This window comes from Rattus norvegicus, chromosome 13 (genome assembly GCF_036323735.1).
Source record: "Rattus norvegicus strain BN/NHsdMcwi chromosome 13, GRCr8, whole genome shotgun sequence".
In the NCBI taxonomy this organism is placed as follows: Eukaryota; Metazoa; Chordata; class Mammalia; order Rodentia; family Muridae; genus Rattus; species Rattus norvegicus.
In genome coordinates this window covers 50,864,944-50,884,440 of record NC_086031.1, presented here as the reverse complement: position 1 = coordinate 50,884,440, position 19,497 = coordinate 50,864,944, and the positions used below count along the sequence as shown (strand labels likewise).

The 19,497-nt window shown below is 42.9% G+C and overlaps 1 protein-coding gene across 3 annotated transcripts in view; it reads left to right on the top strand.

The window, feature by feature from the left end:
* Nr5a2 (nuclear receptor subfamily 5, group A, member 2) overlaps positions 1–19,188 on the top strand; it is a 119,855-nt gene extending 100,667 nt beyond the window's left edge. For 2 of the 3 annotated variants that reach the window (XM_006249928.5, XM_006249929.5), the window contains one exon: positions 16,116–19,188. In XM_006249928.5, coding sequence (XP_006249990.1) covers positions 16,116–16,363 — 248 coding nt within the window. In that variant the 3' untranslated portion in view covers positions 16,364–19,188. 3 annotated transcript variants of the gene reach the window in all.
* The last annotated feature ends 309 nt before the right edge of the window (positions 19,189–19,497 follow it).

The window sequence follows — 19,497 nt, the reverse complement described above, 5'->3', positions numbered from 1 at the left end:
CACACACATGAATTCGTGTGTGTGTGTGTCTTCTAAATGGAAGCATAGAATTCTATGAAGGGAATGGACAGATATTTAACCCTTTTATCCAAGGAAAACAAGCATTCCAAGTTGAGTGTAAAGTTCAGTCGCTGTGCGTTCTGTTCTGTGATTGTCTGAGGTCAGTACTAGGTTAGTGACCATTGGCTATTACGTTCTCAACACCCAGGCAAGGACTGGGCAGGCCTCAGAACTACTGAGCTAAGTTACCCAGGTCTTAAGCAAAGTTTCATTCTCTTTGTGAATGCATGTTTGCAAAAGAAAAGCGTTGATTGTCTTTGGATCACATTGAACTCCCAGAGAGCACATGGCTAGAGACTAAAACACATTTCCTTGAAGGCAGGTCCTCTGGGGGCTGTCAGAGGCCCTAGCCTTCTCCAGAACTTCAGCCTTAATTTGGGCCACACTCCCAGAGACTGGCAAAGCAATTCTAAGGAGTCCTGGTTCTGATCCATGTGAAATCATAAAACCTATAAAGACCCCATCTCCAAACATCACTTCCACAGAGTACCAGTCCACAGAAGTAGCTGTCATCAGCCATGGTCACCACTCAATTTCAAACCCCGGTGTATTTTCATCTTGAGGACTTTTATATATATTTACATATATTTAGCAAGAGAGCAAATCTGTGTTTTAAGAATTATGGTGACGATGGTGCACACCTTTAATCCCAGGGTTTGGGAGGCAGAGGCAGGCAGATCTCTGAGTTTAGAGGCCAGCCTGGGCTACAAAGAGAAACCCTGTCGAGAGAGGAGAGAGAGAGAGAGAGAGAGAGAGAGAGAGAGAGAGAGAGAGAGAGAGAGAGAATCTTAAAACTATAAAATACTTTTTGAAATATCTCAGCAGCATCCAAAGATATAAAACCTATTAACAAACCTAGACCTTGAGGAGCAGATCAATCTCCCCGAGGGGGCCATTTTGAAATATTGATGAGTCTAAGCAAATGGTTTGATTTCTCTCTGTTTTGTCTTGAGGGGGTGAGAGGAATCGTGTCAGCAATGGACTGCACAGATAGCCTGTTTTCTTTCATAGCCTTCCCAACTCCTGGGGACAGTGCCATAGATTAGCACTGAGTGCTTGGTGTTCTGCAGGGATTGTGCAGAGAGATCCTTGTGTTGGCCCTTGGTGGTTTTAACAGAGATCTGGGGAAGCCAGCAACATGCCCCCCACCCCCTCCTTCTGCACCCACTTCTGGGAAGAAGCACTTCATTACCTAAGCTAGTTAGCAATAGTGACATCAGCAAGGTTAAATTTTCCCTTCCCAGACATGGACTTGGAACCTGTAACCTTATAACACAAAGGGTGTGCGCTTGTGTTCTTGTTCTCTCTCTCTCTCTCCCTCCCTCCCTCCCTTTCTCCCTCTCTCTCTCTCCCCTACTTTTTCCCTTTAGGACTATAGCAGCTTGCTGCTCCAGCTGGCCTACTCTAGTACCTCATTAAGGTACTATTGTTAAGTACCTTAAACTTTTTTTATACTTTGTGTGTATGCATGTCATATGAGTTTCTGTGTAGTCCAAAAGAATATATCAGAGTAGCAGATAGCCTTGAGCCACTTGGTGTATGTGCTGGGGAACACTAAAGAGCCCAAATGCCATCTCTGAGCCACCCCACCCCCCAGCCCCCAGCTTAATAAACCTGCTTTTAATCTGCTCATTCTAAAGACAATTGGAGAGGTGTGTGAGCACCATTCAGATGCTCAGTGAATCTCTGCCTGCCCCATACTTCCCCTAGACAGCACCTAGGCTTTTAGTACAGCCTGAGGGATGGATCCTGAGCTGGGTTAAAGGGAGCGCTTTTTCCCCAGCTCCCCAGGAGAGTGTTTGCTATGGTTTCAGCCAGTTCAGTGCCCAAGGTCAGAGGGAGCAGACTCCAGCAGGAAAGGAGCAGGATGCTCCAGACAGCAGGGACTTTCCAGGTTGGCTGTTCTGAGCTCTGTGGGGTCAACACTGGTGGGGAAACCCAGAATGACAGCAGCTGTGCCACTGACCCACCTGGCTCCCTGACAGAGGCATTGCCAGTTACATACATATATACATGCATTCATACATACAGATACTTATTTGTGTATATGTATATACACAAAGTAGGTATTTAGCACGTTTTAAACAGAGATCATTGAAAGATTTCTTAGGCAGAAATTGTGAGTATATAAAGAATTGAGCAATGGTGAATGAGTGAATTTAGAAAGAAAGAAGGGAAGAGAGGAAGAAGGGAAAGTATGTTCGTAGCATGACCAAACATGCACATCGAGCAAGGGCTGCTCTGCTTATGGTTTCTTTAATTAGTCACATAAGATTTGAATTTTCTTCCCAATTAGGGAAAAAAATAGGAGGCACAGGTCAGCATTTCTTTACTTGTGTCCACATAAACACTATCCTATGATCTAGTCAAGTTCATGAATTAATGTTATATTTTAGTAAATTATTGAAGAACTGACCTCGGGTCTTTTCTCCTCTCACAAGCGTTCTTTTTACTTTTGAGCGTCAATGTCCAGAAGCGACTCCCAGATCCTCCGTGCCCTTCAGAGCCATCCGTGTGTGCTGGCGCCGTGCATGTGTGTATGTGCTTTCAGTGTGCTTGTGTAGAGTGTCTGTGGCTGGCCCCACGTTTCTGATGTTAATACTGTCTTAAATACCCAACTGCCCTTGTCCTGGACACAGTTGGGAAAGGGTCAGGTCTGGGCCAGGCACCCTCTTCTGACTGTGTCTAGCCCTGCAGGGGAAACCTGCAGGCAGCCTGTGCAGTAACTAGCCCTCGCTCACCCCCACCCAACGAGGAGAAAGGTTCACTCCCAGGGAAAGGACACCACGTATGCCCCAGTTGCCCACTACTTGAAGGCAGAAAAATCTCATCAGTAGGGACTTCTGGCTGCTCTGGCTAAGCATCTGAGAACTAGTTGATCACCAGCAGGCAATGTACCCAAAACTACTCACTACTGTCTGAGACTCCAGCTCCAGGGAATCTGACCGACCCCCTTCTTCGGAACTCAAGTACCCACCTCTACCCATGGAGGGGGTGCAGTTTGAGCTTCAGAAGGTCTATGGGTCTAACTCTGCAACCAAGAAGTGACAGGATGTGCAATTCATCTCCACTCAACACCAAAAACTGGTAACACAGAGCAAGACAGAGATGGGACACAGAGAGTGGAGCTTAGAATATAGTGGGTCAGGGCTCTAGGCCCAGCTTTGTCATTAACCAATGTTAGAAGAAATACTTGTCTTAAGCATTCAATCAGATAGTACTAACACCAAGAGGTGTGAAATACTGGTTGCTGAATTAAAATTAGTGAATGAATTGTAAGCACAAAACTTTCGACCACTTCAATTGAAAAAAATTTTTTTCCGGAGCTGGGGACCGTGCTAGGCAAGCGCTCTACCACTGAGCTAAATCCCCAACCCCCACTCACACTCTTTCTACTATGGCTTTGCACTCAGATTTGGCCTGGAATAGATTGTGTTCTTGGTTACACATGCAAACCATATCGTCAGCGATTCCCCCATGAAGCTCCTGGGAAGACTGTATGGGTTGTCTTATCTTTAAACATGAGGTCCTATGAGATTGTGGTTCCACAGTGGCAGCCTAAGCAGAGTGAGCGTCTGGGGGACCTGTTCCCTCCCTCTCACGGAAGGCTAGTGGAAGGGTCAGAGACGCTCAGTAACACTCTTCCACTCTTCCGTGGGGGCTACTGGCTGGAAGAAGGTGGATTTACCAGCTTTCTAAGGCTGTGGTTTCCTAGGAGAGAACTGGGTGAGCCAGTGGAGACGGTTGTTCATACAGGCAGCACTGCAGGGAGAAGGGCTGCTGTCTTTTGACTCAGGTATTGTAGTCTTTAGTGGACTTTTGTTGTTTTGTTTTTAAAGATGAGAAAACTGAGCTGTAAAAAAGCATGGTTTTTAAACGACATTATCAGATATAAAATATATCATGATCACCATCTTAGCGGAATCTATTTGCACTTCTAAAATCATAGAGGAGGATCACTTTCCTTGGCGGACGACAAGCTCCTGGAACTCCCTAATTTCCCCGCTCGATCTCCGCTATATGATCACACAAATACGAAACAGATTGGTGCTATAGATTTTCTGTCTTTCACAGAGAAACACAAATCCATGAGCAAATGAATGAATTATTAATTTAAGTTGTGTCCAAAACCAAGATAAGTATTTGGATTTAACGAGCTTGTTAGGTAACCAGTTTTCTTTTTTTTTTTTTTTCCCTTCTTTTAGCACCCTACCCCAAAGACCCTATCTTAATTCTTCAAGCCAAATAATTCCAGCTAAGTATTGGCTTTCTGGATAATTTTTTTTCTTATTTTCAACCTCTGTCATACTGAGCAGAATTTTAATAAGCTAAGGGAAATGATATAATAACAAGTAAAACGTGCATCTAAGTCTTAAAAGGCAGCTTTTATTTTAGCTTCAGAAACTACTGAAACCCTGGCTGCATAGCTCTTCGTCCATAATGCCAGTTCTCCCGGGCCCTCCACTACAGAAGTGTACGGATTGTCGGGTATTATCTGGGACAAATGGAAACAGCGTCCCAAGCAAAGCCCCACTAAAACAGAACTTTTCAACTTGGCAACCAAAACCCAAATATGCACGTTAATATTAAATGTACACTATAAATATTAAAGAACCGCCATTTCTGTAACCTCAAGCCAGCGCTTTCTGGGTTCTACTAATGGAAACCAGACATGTAAATGTTAAGCAAGGGTTTGGTTCCTTGCACCCACAAACCTTGTAATTTCAGTCTCCGGGCATCAGACGCCCCCTTCTGGCCTCTGTGAGCACTGCATACACAGGTCCACAGACAGGCACACAAAACATTCATCCACATCAAATAATCAATAATTAATCATCTGTTGTCTCTTTCTAAGAAACAATAAGAGCAGGGTTGTGGGAGTATTAAAAAATTATAAAATGGATGGAAAGGCTTTGGCTGTTGTTTAAAGAAAACTTTTCTTTCTCAGAAAGCCAGTATTGTATAAATGCGTAGGCCAAATTACACAGTGAATCTCTTAATCCCCTGATGTTTCCAGTTCTGCTGGTTGAAGCTGAATTTATTTCTCCCAAGTAGGATCTTCAGAACCCAGAGTGTCCCAACAAAAAATAAAACTGATACCTATTATTTAAATAGTGGGGTTCAGATTGGTCGTCCTTAACTGGTGACCCCTTAATAGGACATCCTGCTGTTTGAAGAAGAAATTCTCTTGTTACATGGGTTTTTGCTTTGTGTATTGGGATAAGGGGTGTTTTTATGGGGACAGGATCTCACCATGAGACTCTAGACTGTATTATAATTCCCTATGGAGTCCAGGCTGGCCTTGAACTCACTTCCCAAGTGCTCAGATGAAAGGCATGCACACCTTGCTTTGGTTTATCTTGACCTGCTATTTTTTTTTCTTTTTTTTTTTTCTTTTTTTATTTTTTTTTATTAACTTGAGTATTTCTTATATACATTTCAAGTGTTATTCCCTTTCCCGGTTTCCGGACAAACATCACCCTCCCCCCTCCCCTTCCTTATGGGTGTTCCCCTCCCAAACCTCCCCCCATTGCCACCCTCCCCGCATAGTCTAGTTCACTGGGGGTTCAGTCTTAGCAGGCCCCAGGGCTTCCCCTTCCACTGGTGCTCTTACTAGGATATTCATTGCTACCTATGAGGTTAGAGTCCAGGGTCAGTCCATGTATAGTCTTTAGGTAGTGGCTTAGTCCCTGGAAGCTCTGTTTTTTTTTCTTTTTGCTTTTTCCCGGAGCTGGGGACCGAACCCAGGGCCTTGCGCTTGCTAGGCAAGCGCTCTACCACTGAGCTAAATCCCCAACCCCCCTGTTATTTTTTTTTTAAGTGATAAGTATTCTTTGAAATGGCAAGTGTACAATACTAGGTTTCCCACTTCTATTGATGTGAAAGGGTACAGGAAGTGTGGCTCTCCTGTACTTAGAAAGAACCACACTCTCCACGTACCTCAGAAGACAAACCATTGCAAAGTCATTGACATGGACGTACATCACCCAGAGGTCTGTTGCTGGGCAGGACACAGAGGACAGAGGAAGCTGCATCTGTCTTTCTGGTATCTCCCTGTCCTGAGCAGGATGTTTCTTTTTGACACAGTCAACACCTGGCAGTGAGGCGCAGCTCATGAGTTGCACAATGGTTTGCATAATGTGGTATGCGGTCTTTCCTCATTGCCCTTTTAAAGGACCTTTAAAACAAGTAATCTGGGACTCTTGGGAGCCTCTTTTTCCTGTGGTTTCTTCCTCCCTTCCCATCATCCTTGCACACGTTCTGTCTGACATGGTCTCCCACCCTGCCCTCCGAGAGGAACCACTGCCCGATCAGGCTTTGAGCAGCCTTGTGTGGGTGGCAGAGACAATAAGCAGCTCTGGCAACCCAAATTGTAGAGCATCCTGTAGACAGACTTGTGTTTCAAAGGAAGGGATTTCTGTAGAATGCTGAATTATGAAGGAGTATTGATTGAATGGGTAGAAGAATCTAGAAGACTCCATCTTTTGTCTCCCAGACTCGTTATAATATAGAGAAATGTTAAAAATCACCTACTTACTCTCAGCGTAGCACCCTTGTCTGCTCAGTGCATGCTATGCTCTCAAATGTTGCCTTTCCTCCTTCCTTTCCTAGACATAATCTCTGAAAGTTGATGCTGTTTGCAAAGTACTACCAAAGCTAGCAAGTTGAACAGAATTGGGCTGATAGCCGCATGCAGCCAAAATAATATTTTAATTGGCTAACCTAATATTTGATCCAGGTTCATAAAAGTTTGAAGTCAGATAATTAAATGCAAATACGGTCTTCATCCCAAAGACGATAAGAATGCCTTTAAGCTAATATTTTTTTAACAAGAACTGTTCAACAGCGCTCTCTTGTAAATTTCATCATACCTGAGGCAGTTTTCCTCATTCGATTAGCTAGGAAGCTGAATTTATCCCGAGGCAAACCCGACATCTAGTACAGGCTAAACTCCCCAACTGGAGCTTAAATTTGGCTTAATATATCCCCACTTGGATCTGCCTGTTTAATTCTCTTTCATATGATCGCCTTGGTTTATTCATAGTCCTGACTCGCCACCTGAACAAACCGAACCTCATATCTTATTCTAGAGAAGAAGAAAACTTTGCAAAAAGCCACCGAAGTTCCTGAATGGAAATCAAAGCAAATGCATAGCTCAAAACTGTTTCAGGATGTGACTGTAAGAATGGAGGTGTGGTAGGGCTGTGACTGTGGCTGTCTCCTACTCTGGAGGGACAGATGTTTTCCATGAAAGGATACAGGGATTGTGACTCCCAAGACCAGACATGGCAGCTACATTTCTGATGCTCACGTGTGCCCTGCCATTTTATCAAACATCGTTAAGTCTGTTTCACAACACAGTTTTCTTTGAAGTTTAAGGACACCGAAAGACATGAAGTAATAATGCCTCCTTTAAACTCTGTTTCTTGGTTCAAAACAGTCAGTTCCCTTCCAGGGACCTCATCCTGTCCACGAATGTGTAGGTAGCTGTTGTCCCTGTCACCTGACCTGCACAAGCCAACAACACTCCATGGAGTGTGTTTGCTGGCCTTAAATTACAGCACCATGTCTCAGCTTTCTTCTGTGGTTTTGGTCCCTGAGGATTTTGGAAGTTAAAATGTTTCTAGGTACATAACTAGGTTTATAATTAGGCACATAGTGTGGATGCCGAGCCTGAGGATTATGAATTCCAGATCAGCCTAGACTATATTGATAGGACCCTATCTCATATTTTTAAATGATCTGTGTCACCTGATAAGGTATCCCCAATAAGCCCAAAATAGTTGTTCTAGAAGATGTTCACATTCACTTCACACATTAAAACAAATGTTCTTTTCCTCTTTTCATATAGCTTAATTTCTACAATTTTTAATCAGGCTGTCCTTTCTCTAGAGATAAACTATAGGAGCTGTGTTCTAGACCCTAAATTACTTTTGAGTTTGACAAAGCAGTAGTTGGCACTGCTGTCTTGCAAAAAGGGTGCTCAGTAAATTCCCATCCCAGTGATTTTTTTTTTAATTTCATCTTCTTGGGAGCTAATAGAAGTTATCAAGTAAAATAATACAGCGCTGTGTATGGGACGGTGCTGTGTATGAAATAAGAAATATGAGGGAGGCCGAAGGCTGCCTCCTCCCAAGAGAACGTGTCTAGCAGCAAAGGCAAGAATGAGCCAAGGACTAGTAGATCGAACGCAGAATAAAGCTTAACGCAACACAAGCAAGGGGATAGCACAGGCCAGTGTGTATGAAATAAATATACAGGCATATTGTTTAACTTGACAAAGGCAGAGACCCAGAGACATCATCTTAGGCTGGAGCCTCTCGTGTTGCTGTCCTGTAACTAACACACAAATGACCATGGAACACCTAATGGGCAAATGGGATGTCACGGAGTCAGTCATGGACAGCGGTGTCTGCTCCGAGCCTGGGGATCAAGACCAGTTACCCGAACGAAGGTGAAGGAATGAAGGTCTGTTAGTGGGGCCAGCACAGGCCCAGGCCCGTCTGAAAACAGTTGGTAAGAGGGGTGAGATCAGACTGGAGAGGTAAATGTCTTTAATCGGTAGCCCAAGGGCAGTGGCAAGCCATCAGAGAATTTCGAGCGCACAATCAGATTCCCATTTAAAGCCATCCTTCTGACTGTCCTGAAGAAAATGGACTGGAGGCAGGCAGCATTGGAAGAATTGAGAGTAGTTAAAGGGGTTGCCGAAGCAATAAAGGCACGTTAGGGCCGTGACAGAGCAAAGGATAGATTGGAGACATAATTAGGAAGCAGAACCAACAGGAGGACTTGGTGGTGTGAATTCTTTCCATCTCAGACTTGTAGTCAAGCCAGACACCTGTAATTGGATGGATTTCTGTGAGTCCAGCACAATACAGGTTTAGAACAGGGGAGACTGGGCTGAGTTGTAAACGCTAGGAACTTAAGACGCTCCCTAGGATCTGGGTGGGGAGGACATAACTATGCCCGAAGCCAAGTTTATTTGGCAGTCTCCAGCATGGGCGTCGACAGAGCCAGTGATGACTCTAAGCATGGTAAAGTAGAACGTCCCACGTGGAAGACAGAAACTGCACTCAGACAGAGCACCCAGCAAGACTCCTGATTGACTCTGTTTCCCCACACAGCACAGTCCACAGTGGAGTTGGGGTCTGTTGCTTGCTTGCTGTTAGGGAACAATTCTATGTGAAACAAAACCTACAGTGAATCCAGTGTGGAAGGACAGCGGCAGCTAACCCCTGACCAAAAAGAGGAGGGGGAATAGAATAGAATAGAATAGGATAGGATAGGATAGGATAGGATAGGATAGGATAGGATAGGATAGGATAGGATAGGATAGGATAGGATAGGATAGGATAGGATAGGATAGGATAGGATAGGATAGGATAGGATAGGATAGGATAGGATAGGATAGGATAGGTTCATAAAGGGTTGGGGATTTGGCTCAGTGGTAGAGCGCTTAAGCGCAAGGCCCTGGGTTTGGTCCCCAGCTCTGGAAAAAAAAAGAGAAAAGAAAAAAAAGGAAAAAAAGAGAATAGGTTCATAAACTTCAAAGCCCACCCCCATTGATGTACTTCCGCCAACATCCCCAACAGCGCCACCAACTGGGGACCAGGTATTCTCATAGGTGAGCCATTTCTCACCACAGGCAACAGGCCCTGTAGCTAACTGAGCCACCCCGTGTACTTTCTAGTGTACTTTTTGTATAAGATTGTCGGAAGTTAAGACACGGATGCAAGGGACATTCTCCATATATATCCATGTTCCTTGAGCCCTGTGTGTTTGTATCCAGTGGGGCTCTGACCTAAAAAAATGTGGAAAGGGTGGATGAAAGTTGCCATCTGAAACTTCTAAGATCTGTCAATGTTTCCTTTGAGTGATCAAAAGTACATAGGTGCTCTGTCTGCGTGCATTGCTCCATACACACAAGAAAAGGGACATCAGATCCCAAGATAGTTTCGAGCTGCCATGTGAGTGCTGGGAATTGAGCTCAGGACCTCTGGAAGAGCCACCAGTGCTCTTAACCAGTGAGCCATTTCTACCCTCTTGAGATTTTTTTTTTTTTTTTTATTGAAAAATGGAAGCTGTAAGTACTTCTGCCTTACTTTAATTTTGGAAAGTGAAACATCAGAGATTCTAATGTTTGCTCCTGAGAAGACAATCACAGGGGAAGGGGCCAGGTTGGTTGAGGCTGAAGAAGACCACACCCACTTTCCAGGTGTTTCTGGAAGCTCGGCCTCCATGTGGGATCTGAACAGTAGAAGCAACACTGACTTGAAAAGGACTGTTCGACTTTTAAAGGACCCCTTGAAATGTGGAAGCTATTCGTGGTTTGTACACGGAAAAGCTGGCTCTGGGGAGCTGAGTAACTTGTTACTGGGGCTCGTTAGGAAGATTGCATTAGAGCACTGTTGTCATTGGTTTTGTTGATCTCAAATTGGACCATGTGATCAAATGGTCTGAAAACCTCTCTTGTCATTGAGGAGACCCCCAAAATCTCCCCTTTTCCCTGAAGACTGACCGTAAAACAAACGCCTAAGGGGAAATGGTCAGGCGAGTGTTATTCCGAGGATGGCCTCCTTCTGTCCTGTTCAGAGGTTTTGTCTACGGGACTCTATGTGCCTGGCATTCCATCCATCTATTGCTTAGTTCTCCACTCACCTTCTCTACTCGCCTTTTAAAACAAGTGGGCTAGAGAGAGGGCTCAGTAGTTGAGAGCACTGACTGGATCTTCCAGAGAACCTGGGCTTGTGTCCCATCATTCAAAAATTCTTTAGGCCTTACCTCTACCAAAAAAACCTTGACGTAGCCCATCCAGAGTGGCTGTAAGGTCCCACTGCTCCTCTGTATCACATTCAATGAGCCACTTACAACAGGAACTGCTGTTCCTGTATCTTCAGTATCTGGCTCAGGTTCTTCTGAATGAGTTAAATTCACGCATCATGTGTTTGGAAAGGGAAGTGTCTCAGTTAGGGTTCCCATTGTTGTGAAAAGACACCATGACCAAGGCAACTCTTGTAAGGACAACGTTTCATTAAGGCTGGCTTACATGTTCAGAGGTTCAGTCCGTTATCATCAAGCGTTCAAGCAGACATGGTGCTAGAGGAGCTGAGAGTTCAACAACTTGATCGAGCTGCAGGAAGACTGACTCTCTCCTTGCATACTGGGCAGAACTTGAGCTTAGGAGCCTAAAAACCCACCCTGACACTGACACACTTCCTCTAACAAGGCTGCACTTCCTACAATAAGGCCACACCTCCTAACAGTGCCACTGTACATGGGCAAAGCACCATAGGAAGAGTTGCTGGGATGTTTTGCAGAGAAAGGTCAACAGTTGTAAGAGCCTGTGTTTCTCCAAATGTAAATAGTTCAAGCAGTTTGTGTACCGGTCATTCTCAGCCTTCCTGATGCTGTGACCCTTTTAATATGGTTCCTCGTGTTGTGGTGAGTCAAACCATGAATGCATTCTCTTTGCTACTTCTTAACTGTAATTTTGCTACTGCTATGATTCAGAATGTAAATTTTATCTGTTTTTTGATGGCCTTAAGCATCTCCTGTGAAACAGTTATTCAACCCCTAAGGTGTCGCAAACCACTGGTGGACATGGTTTTAAGAGCAGCCCCTCCAAAGGGTTATGATTCTTGTTACTAATTTACTAAAGACATTGAATTGTTCTAGTGGGTGAAAGTGGCTCTCGGCTTAATATGCATATTATAATTTCATGGTAGAGGGGTTATAGGGATGAATTTGAAATCTTGAGTCTCAGGGTTTATTGGAAACCCAGAACAGAGTTTGATTTTAGGCAACTGCACCAAAGATTCAACTCCTCTCCTCTCCCTACCTCTTCCCTCCCCAACCCTACTTTTATCACTGAATTTTGTTCATATAAGTTTCCTGACCAACCTCCAAAAGTTATTATGGAATTATTTATACAAATTATTCAAATGTATCCCCTTAAAATACTTTTAAAACTTTCTTACAGAAAGTTCTTTTCCCTCCCATAAAAAGAAAAAGCCCTTCTTCAGACAAAGCCCATGACAATACCTATATATTATAGCCTGTTATCCCTCTCCAAGCTTCAAGGAAAAGCCATCCCTCTTTCCCCTCTTTCCCTCAGTTTTCTCTAAAAGACCGGGTGTATCTCAGGAAAAGATACCTAGTCCTGTTCCCCCGCCAGACCCCTGGCTCAGTGAAAGACCCATATTTGAACGTGAATGCAACAGCAAGGTCGCTGGCCCTCCTGTGACAGTGACCAGGGAGGCCAAGGGTTCATCTTCAGAGAGGGCAGAATCCTGCCAGTGACAGAAGTCAGTGCAGTAATGTATTCAAGAAAGCCTAAGGGTTTACTTCTCAATAAGGCTGGAAAAAAAATCTGAGCGCCCCACTGTGAGCTTATCATAATGCGCTACACAGAGAAAGTTGGTAATTAGTCCCCGAGTGAATAAAGTCTTACTGAGGAGACATTGATACTTAGAGGGAACGCAAAATGCTCTTGCAATCATCAAATTTTAAAGGCTGTAAGAAAGGTTTGGGGGAAGGCCTCTGTCTGTTTACACACAGTCTCTACCGCAGAATTCGTAATAACTAGTGTTTCCTTTTTGTTTTTGTTTTCCAATTGTGTGAGGATGAAGGCTATGTAAATTCCAAATGAGTGCAGACTGCCAAATGCAAGGTGCTTGAGGTCAGGTGTAAAACGCCATTGAGCTGGGGGTGGGGGGGTTCTGGCCTGGGTCATTCTTTTCCTCCAGCTGTGGTTTGATGTGCAATCCAGATGTTTCACACCAGTGTGTTCTGGGCGATCCGTACTGCAAGTCTGGGTACTTGTCCATTTAAATTGATGGCATTTTTAAATGTTTGTGAAAAGACAGGAACTTGTGTAAAAACTAACTCAGTGGTTGATGTCAGAATACATCACAGGAAATCCCAGGTTTCCTGGAGAGAGGTGTTATTTTACCTATATTTTGGCATTACCTTTCTGTTCCTTTTTAGTCCTCGTTAGCTCGTCTCTGGACCATTTAGATTGGTTGGAAAAACAAAAACAAAAACAAAAAAAAACAAGGTTTATCTTTCAGGCCCAGAAATCCATGAGACATAGGACCTGAGGGAACCATTACAACTCCCATGAGACTGCAGCCATGCTTCTCATGCGTGCCACACCGACCAGGGAAGGGAAGCCCTCATGGGTAAAACGTGAAAAGCAAGTCTCTATTTGGACCACAAAACCAAACCACAGTGAGATTTGATAAGGGAAACACTATGCAGTTTTAAAAAAAAAATCTATTGTGTATGTGTAAAATTTTTCAAAAAATTTTGAATTTCTAATTGAAAAAGCATATTGGTTCGCAGGATCATAAAAGGGGACATTTCATGATTACAGTCAATCAGTCTTGTGAAAATTCACCAACAGTGGAAAAGAACAGTAATCAGTGTATCTTCTGAGGGTGCCTTGACTAATGTGTGGTCCTCTCTGCAGAAGCTTGAAGTCTCTGTAGGGAAACGGGTCTATAGGGAAACGGACAGTTTCCTATAATAGATGGAGGGAGGGTGCTCCATGCAGGCAAGAGCGCAACGACCGAACAAACAAGAGCCAGCCAATCATCGCGGCCTTCTTTTCTCTTCCCCTCGCATGCTTCCCATGTCCCGCAGGCCTGAATAGGACTCACAGGCCTGTTTCTGGGGTAGCGAGATGATCACGTGGGCCACCATACCTGGCTCTCCTCAGTTTGTCTCCCTCCGACTCCCCCAATCTTATAGTTTAAGGAGCTTTGCCACCAGCCTTGACTGAGATGCTGTCTTTGGGACAGTTAACAGCATACACTGTATTATATACTTAATGCTACATTTATTCCAGCAGCTTAGGGGGTAATTTAGTCATATGAATTCTACCCTGATGATTGAAGGGAGAATGTATATTTGGCCAAAATAATGCGAAACGTTTTGAACTTTTCAAAGACTACCCATGTGGACCAGTGTTTTAAATCTGTTCAGTTTAGAATAGTATACGGATAATCTGCTTTGTAATTGTTTTTGAAACAACTTTTCCAAAAGTCTACTCTTCTATTTCATATTGTTCAAATCCCTACATCCTCCTTAGTAGTCTTTGCTGTCAGCTTTTCTTCCTCAGCACATCTGTCACTGTCATGTGACTTTATCCCACTTCATATGTATATATTGGGCGGGGGGGTGGGTTGGTTCTGTTTTTGAGACAGGGTTTCTCTGTGTAGTCAGTCCTGCATGTGTGGGATTCACACTGTAGACAAGGCTGGCCTCTAACTTAGAGATCCGCCTGCCTTTGCCTCCTGAGTGTGGGATTAAAGGCATGAACCACCAGGCTTCACCTACTGAAAGTCTTCCTGCTCATTTACGTTTGGTAATTTTGAACCAAGCCGAATACTAGATCATGGACATTGGTAACTGTTTTATAAGTCTTTTAAGCCCACTTTAAAAATATTTCACATATGATGGAAACTGCAAACTGCTATGTGTGTAAAGTGTACCCACAAAGGGTACAGTGCTTCTATGTAGCATGGGACCATCTGTCCCACTCAGTAAACAACCACGTACTTTTGAACACACACACACACACACACACACACACACACACACACACACACACACCCAGCCCCGTCTATCTCTCTCACTCTGAACTAAGACTTTCTCTCTCTCAGTTGATGTATTTACTTCTTACCACTTCCTCCTCATTGGTTTGAATCCCGACCAGAGACTTGTTAATAGACGCTGCTTAGTACAAGCGTAAACATTCAACCCCCCTGAAAGCATTTCAGCAGCACATGTAAGGGACCTTATTGTAGACTCCCTGAGAGACAGGCAAGAGGAGCACAGGCAGGTATGACACAGGCTAATGTAACAGTGCCTAAACTATTGGGTATGAGTTACTATGGCAACAGTTGCTTTTCATCTAGGACATTTAACCCTTCACTAATCTTATGGTATTTGGTTCACTTCAGAGTCTTGTTCATTTTTGTCAGAAAAGCCAAAGGATGAAGGTGGCTTTGTGTACTCTCTAAGCAGGAATATCTATAAACACATCTGTGTATTTTTTTTCCAGCAGCTTCTATACACACTCTAAATAAAAGTTACATGACGAACATAAATAAACTCCGGAAGTAAAGCCCCATCTTTCCCTTGCTGTCATCTGCGTGGGTTTGCCCGAGCATCTGACTTTTGTGACACTGTGTCTCTCTTTCTTATCCAATATGTCGAAGGACCTCAAGGGCAGATGTCTTAAAATTGGATGCTGGGAGTTAGGCAGGATGAATTGCCCGTGTCCAGCTTCTTCATGCCTGTGACCCAGGACCAGGAGAAAAAAAAGAGTCAGATGTATGAAAGCACAGCGAGGTTAAAGGGCAGCAGGCGCCCTGGCTTCTCCTCTGCCTAGAGGACACGGCTTTCCATTTGATAAAGATCATTAGTCACCGAGATATATATTTGAGATAGTTTCCAGTGGCGAATCTTCACTTGGCAGTCACTGGAGTGTACCAGATGGTTCATTAGCATAGGCTAGACAAGTCAAAGGCTTTCAGAATCATTTAGAAAATGTCAAACAGAAACAAGAACCCTGTCACTTTTTATTAGAATTAACTACATCACACCCTGGACACAGATTTCACCTTGGGTCAGAAAAATTAATACAGAATTATATGAATTGTGTAATATACTGGTTTAAGATAGGTCTTTCTCTAGGGACTCATTTGCTGGCAATATATTATGATCCCTCTACTTTAAGAATCCTCAAGCCTTTCCTTTTGTAAGATATAAGAAGAGTTGACCTTGCTCAAAATCCATTGGTGTCTAATTGATTTGAAGTATATGCAGAATTTCAACAAGACAGTCTTGCAAAGGCTTTTTTGCGATCCTTTTTCCTGGAAGCTTGGTAGAATGGGGCCTACTGAATATTCAACATAGAAAATATACTTTATATCAAGAGGAATATTGTGCACTGAACCCCTGTGCACTGAACATTGCTTTAGTAAACAGAAATAGAAAAAGAAAAATACACCAAAATGAAATCTTGTCCTTTGTTTTTTTTAATGCAGATGTCAAGAATCTTGAGAACTTCCAGCTGGTGGAAGGCGTCCAAGAGCAGGTCAATGCTGCCCTGCTGGACTACACACTTTGCAACTACCCACAACAAACTGAGAAATTTGGACAACTGCTTCTTCGACTACCAGAAATCCGGGCAATCAGCAAACAGGCAGAAGACTACCTGTACTACAAGCACGTGAATGGGGATGTGCCCTACAATAACCTTCTCATTGAAATGCTGCACGCCAAAAGAGCCTAAGTTCCCACCCCTAGACCCTTGCTCTAGGGACAGAGACTGGAGGGAGAAGAAGAGGAGGAGGAGGAAGGAAGACAAACAATGCTCTGAACTGCTCCAAGCAATGCTAATTACAAACTTGGTTTAAAGACACTGAATTTTGAAAGCATAATAATGAATAGCAAATAAATGATATATCAGGGTATTTGTACTGTAAACTGTGAATCAAAGGCTGCATATCCCCAAAGGATTCATAATGGGATGGATTGAACTTACAGGTGGAGACCAATACCACAGCAGAATGAAAATGGACGAAACAATCCTTGTATATTTAAACTAATCTTCTATTAAGAAATTCAGCAATTGATCTGTGTTATTAATTGGACTTGTCCAGAATTACTCCATGGTGAAGCTGAACAACTCAAGAATACATGGGCTGAGCCCCGGCAGCCCCTCCATCCCCCCAGAAGGCCCTATGCCTTCTGACCTGTGAGCCCTGAAGCTATGTTAAGGACTTGTATTCAGCCACACCCAGTAGTAGCTCCACTAAACCATGATTTCTGAATGTCTGTGTCTTAGACCTGCCAACAGCTAATAAGAACAATATATAAATATGTCAGCTTGCCGTTTTAAATATGTTCTGAAGTTTGTTTTGTCGTGTGTTTGTAATTAAAAAAAAAAAAACAGGCAGTATCCCTCTTCTATATAAACATTACTTAATATTAAGGGAAATCAAACAAATCTAAGCCAATACTCCCAACAAGCAAGTTAGATCTTGTTTCTGCTGTTGTTGTTGAAATGTGGCTTTGGCATGGTTTCATAAAAATTTTTGGCCAAGAGGCTTATGTTAGTATACATCCATCTGTTTAGTCATCAAGGTTTGTAGTTCACTCAAAAATAAACCACTAGACATCTTTTGCTGGATGTCAAATAGTCACAGTCTAAGTAGCTGGAAAGTCAAAGCAGTTTGAGCATTGCCAAATGAAAGAATGGTTGGGCTGCAAAGATGATTGACTCAAGCAAGGTTCATCCCAGTTGTAACTTGAGCATCCCCTAAACTGGGGATGCAAAAGCGTATGGCCTGGGAAGACAGGAAAGCCAGTCCTCCTACAAAGGGGAAGTGGAAGATACTGGCCTCTCATAGTCATAGACCAAAGTCTGCTATAGAACAAAATACTGGAGGGCAGAGATAGCAAACAAAGTCTCCAAACAGTGCTGTCAGTATTAGCATGCGATGCCACAGGCATGGAAACCTTGCCTTACTTCCTGGTCCTGAAAGGGAACTGTGCAGATGTGGATCAACGTTTTGTTGAAAATAAAGTATTAATACTTTAAAGTCAAAATATAGTGTTTACATTCTTTAGGTCCTGGGAGGAGCTGGGGGGAGGGACTCTTGATAATACAAGATAGTAGAAGCAGTCGTTTCTTTAATTATTTTTAACAGTTTAATTATTGTATGTCGTGAGACACTAAAATCAAGAATGGGACTCTCATTTCCTCTATAATTTGTTAAGATTACCAGCAGCACAATCACTTGTAGAAACTGTATTAAAAAAAAAAATCTCCCAGTCCCTTTGTTTCTGGCTTTGGAATAGTTTTATTTATATTGTATATCATAATAGTTTCAACTATAGACAATTACAATGTTAATTTATTGTTCCTTGGGTTCCCCTTTGTATAAGATAGAGCCAAGACTAAAGAAACCAAATATATGTGTTTACTATAGCATGTCTTCAAGTTAGTGAAACATAGTTCAGGGGTATAGAAGGGTCTTAATGATTAAAACCATCCATTTGATCACATGTCCTGAAATTCCCATAATCTTTCTGTATCTTATTTAATATCCATTGTAAATCATGTGACTTAATAGCTTTTTCTTGTTTTTAAGACATTTTAACAATAAAAAGAGTCTTGCCTGGTTTTCCTTTCCAAACATTGTAAGTTGTATACCAAAGATATTAGTTTATTACTTCAGTGTGTTTTTTAAAAAAAGATTATTTTATTACATTTATGAATCGCCTGTAATATCCACCCACGGGAGGGACTCACACTAGCTGTGTTGGGATTGACTCTCAGTGTTATCCTCGTTACTCTAAGGAGGAGGAAAGTCATTAATGAAAGCTCAGATCCAAAGCATTAAACCAGACAGAGATATGGCTGTTCCTCCCACTGAAAAACCCAAGTTGGTTAAAGGCACACGGAGAAGGTGCAGATGCCAGTGGCTAATGGGAGAGCTCTATCTTGGGTGTCAATGTGACTAGAAGGATGGCTGTTTGGAGGGTTTTGACATTGAAGACAAAAAATCCATGTTTCCCTATTTTACATATCTAGTGCTCCCCTACCCAACATTAAACCTAAAAGTTGTCAAATACTGGTTTGTCGTTCACCGAGTAGCTTTCACCCTGAGAATGGTTAGAGAAACAGGCAACAGTCACATCCATACCAAGGACAGAAGCAGCTTGAGCAGGAGTGTAGGTGGTGCCCTGCAGTTATCGGATGTCAGTTGGTAGCCCAGTTTGTAACTTAGCCAACTGCTTTATTGATTTCTAGGGTTCCTAATAAAGGCAGACTCAAGAGGGAAAGGTCTTCAACTGAGCTGGGTTTCCCGTAGTTGGTCTCTGTGAAGAGACAGTCTGTGATGTCTTGAGTCTTTGGATGGTGGCTCTTCCGCAGCTGCCTTGGACTTGAATCCATGCAGTCTTCAGAGTGTAGAGTTGGTACCTTGTTGACGTCTTCTTACTGTATCAGTGAAATATACACATTGTCATGTCGGTTCTTGCCATGAATTTCTCAATGAAAGTGGATTTTTTTCCAGTATTTCAATAAATATTGATATGTCCACCTGGTAACGTTTTGGAGTCTTTATGTTGTCCTCGTGTTGCATATGGAAGCATCAACTAATTAACATAGCTAGGAATCCAAATAATTTCACAATAATACATGTTTCGTTCCCTCTCTTGACCCTCTCTTGACCTTCCATCTAAGGCTCCAGATGTCAGCAAACAGTGCAGAATATTCAATTTTTATATCATAGTTCCAATACAAAATAAGGCATTTTATGCCATTTAATGAAAGCAGTTGGCCCAGAATTCTCAAATCTTTTTTTCTACCAAACATTGTCCTAAAGTACCTTTTATTTTATTTCAGGTCCTCAAACC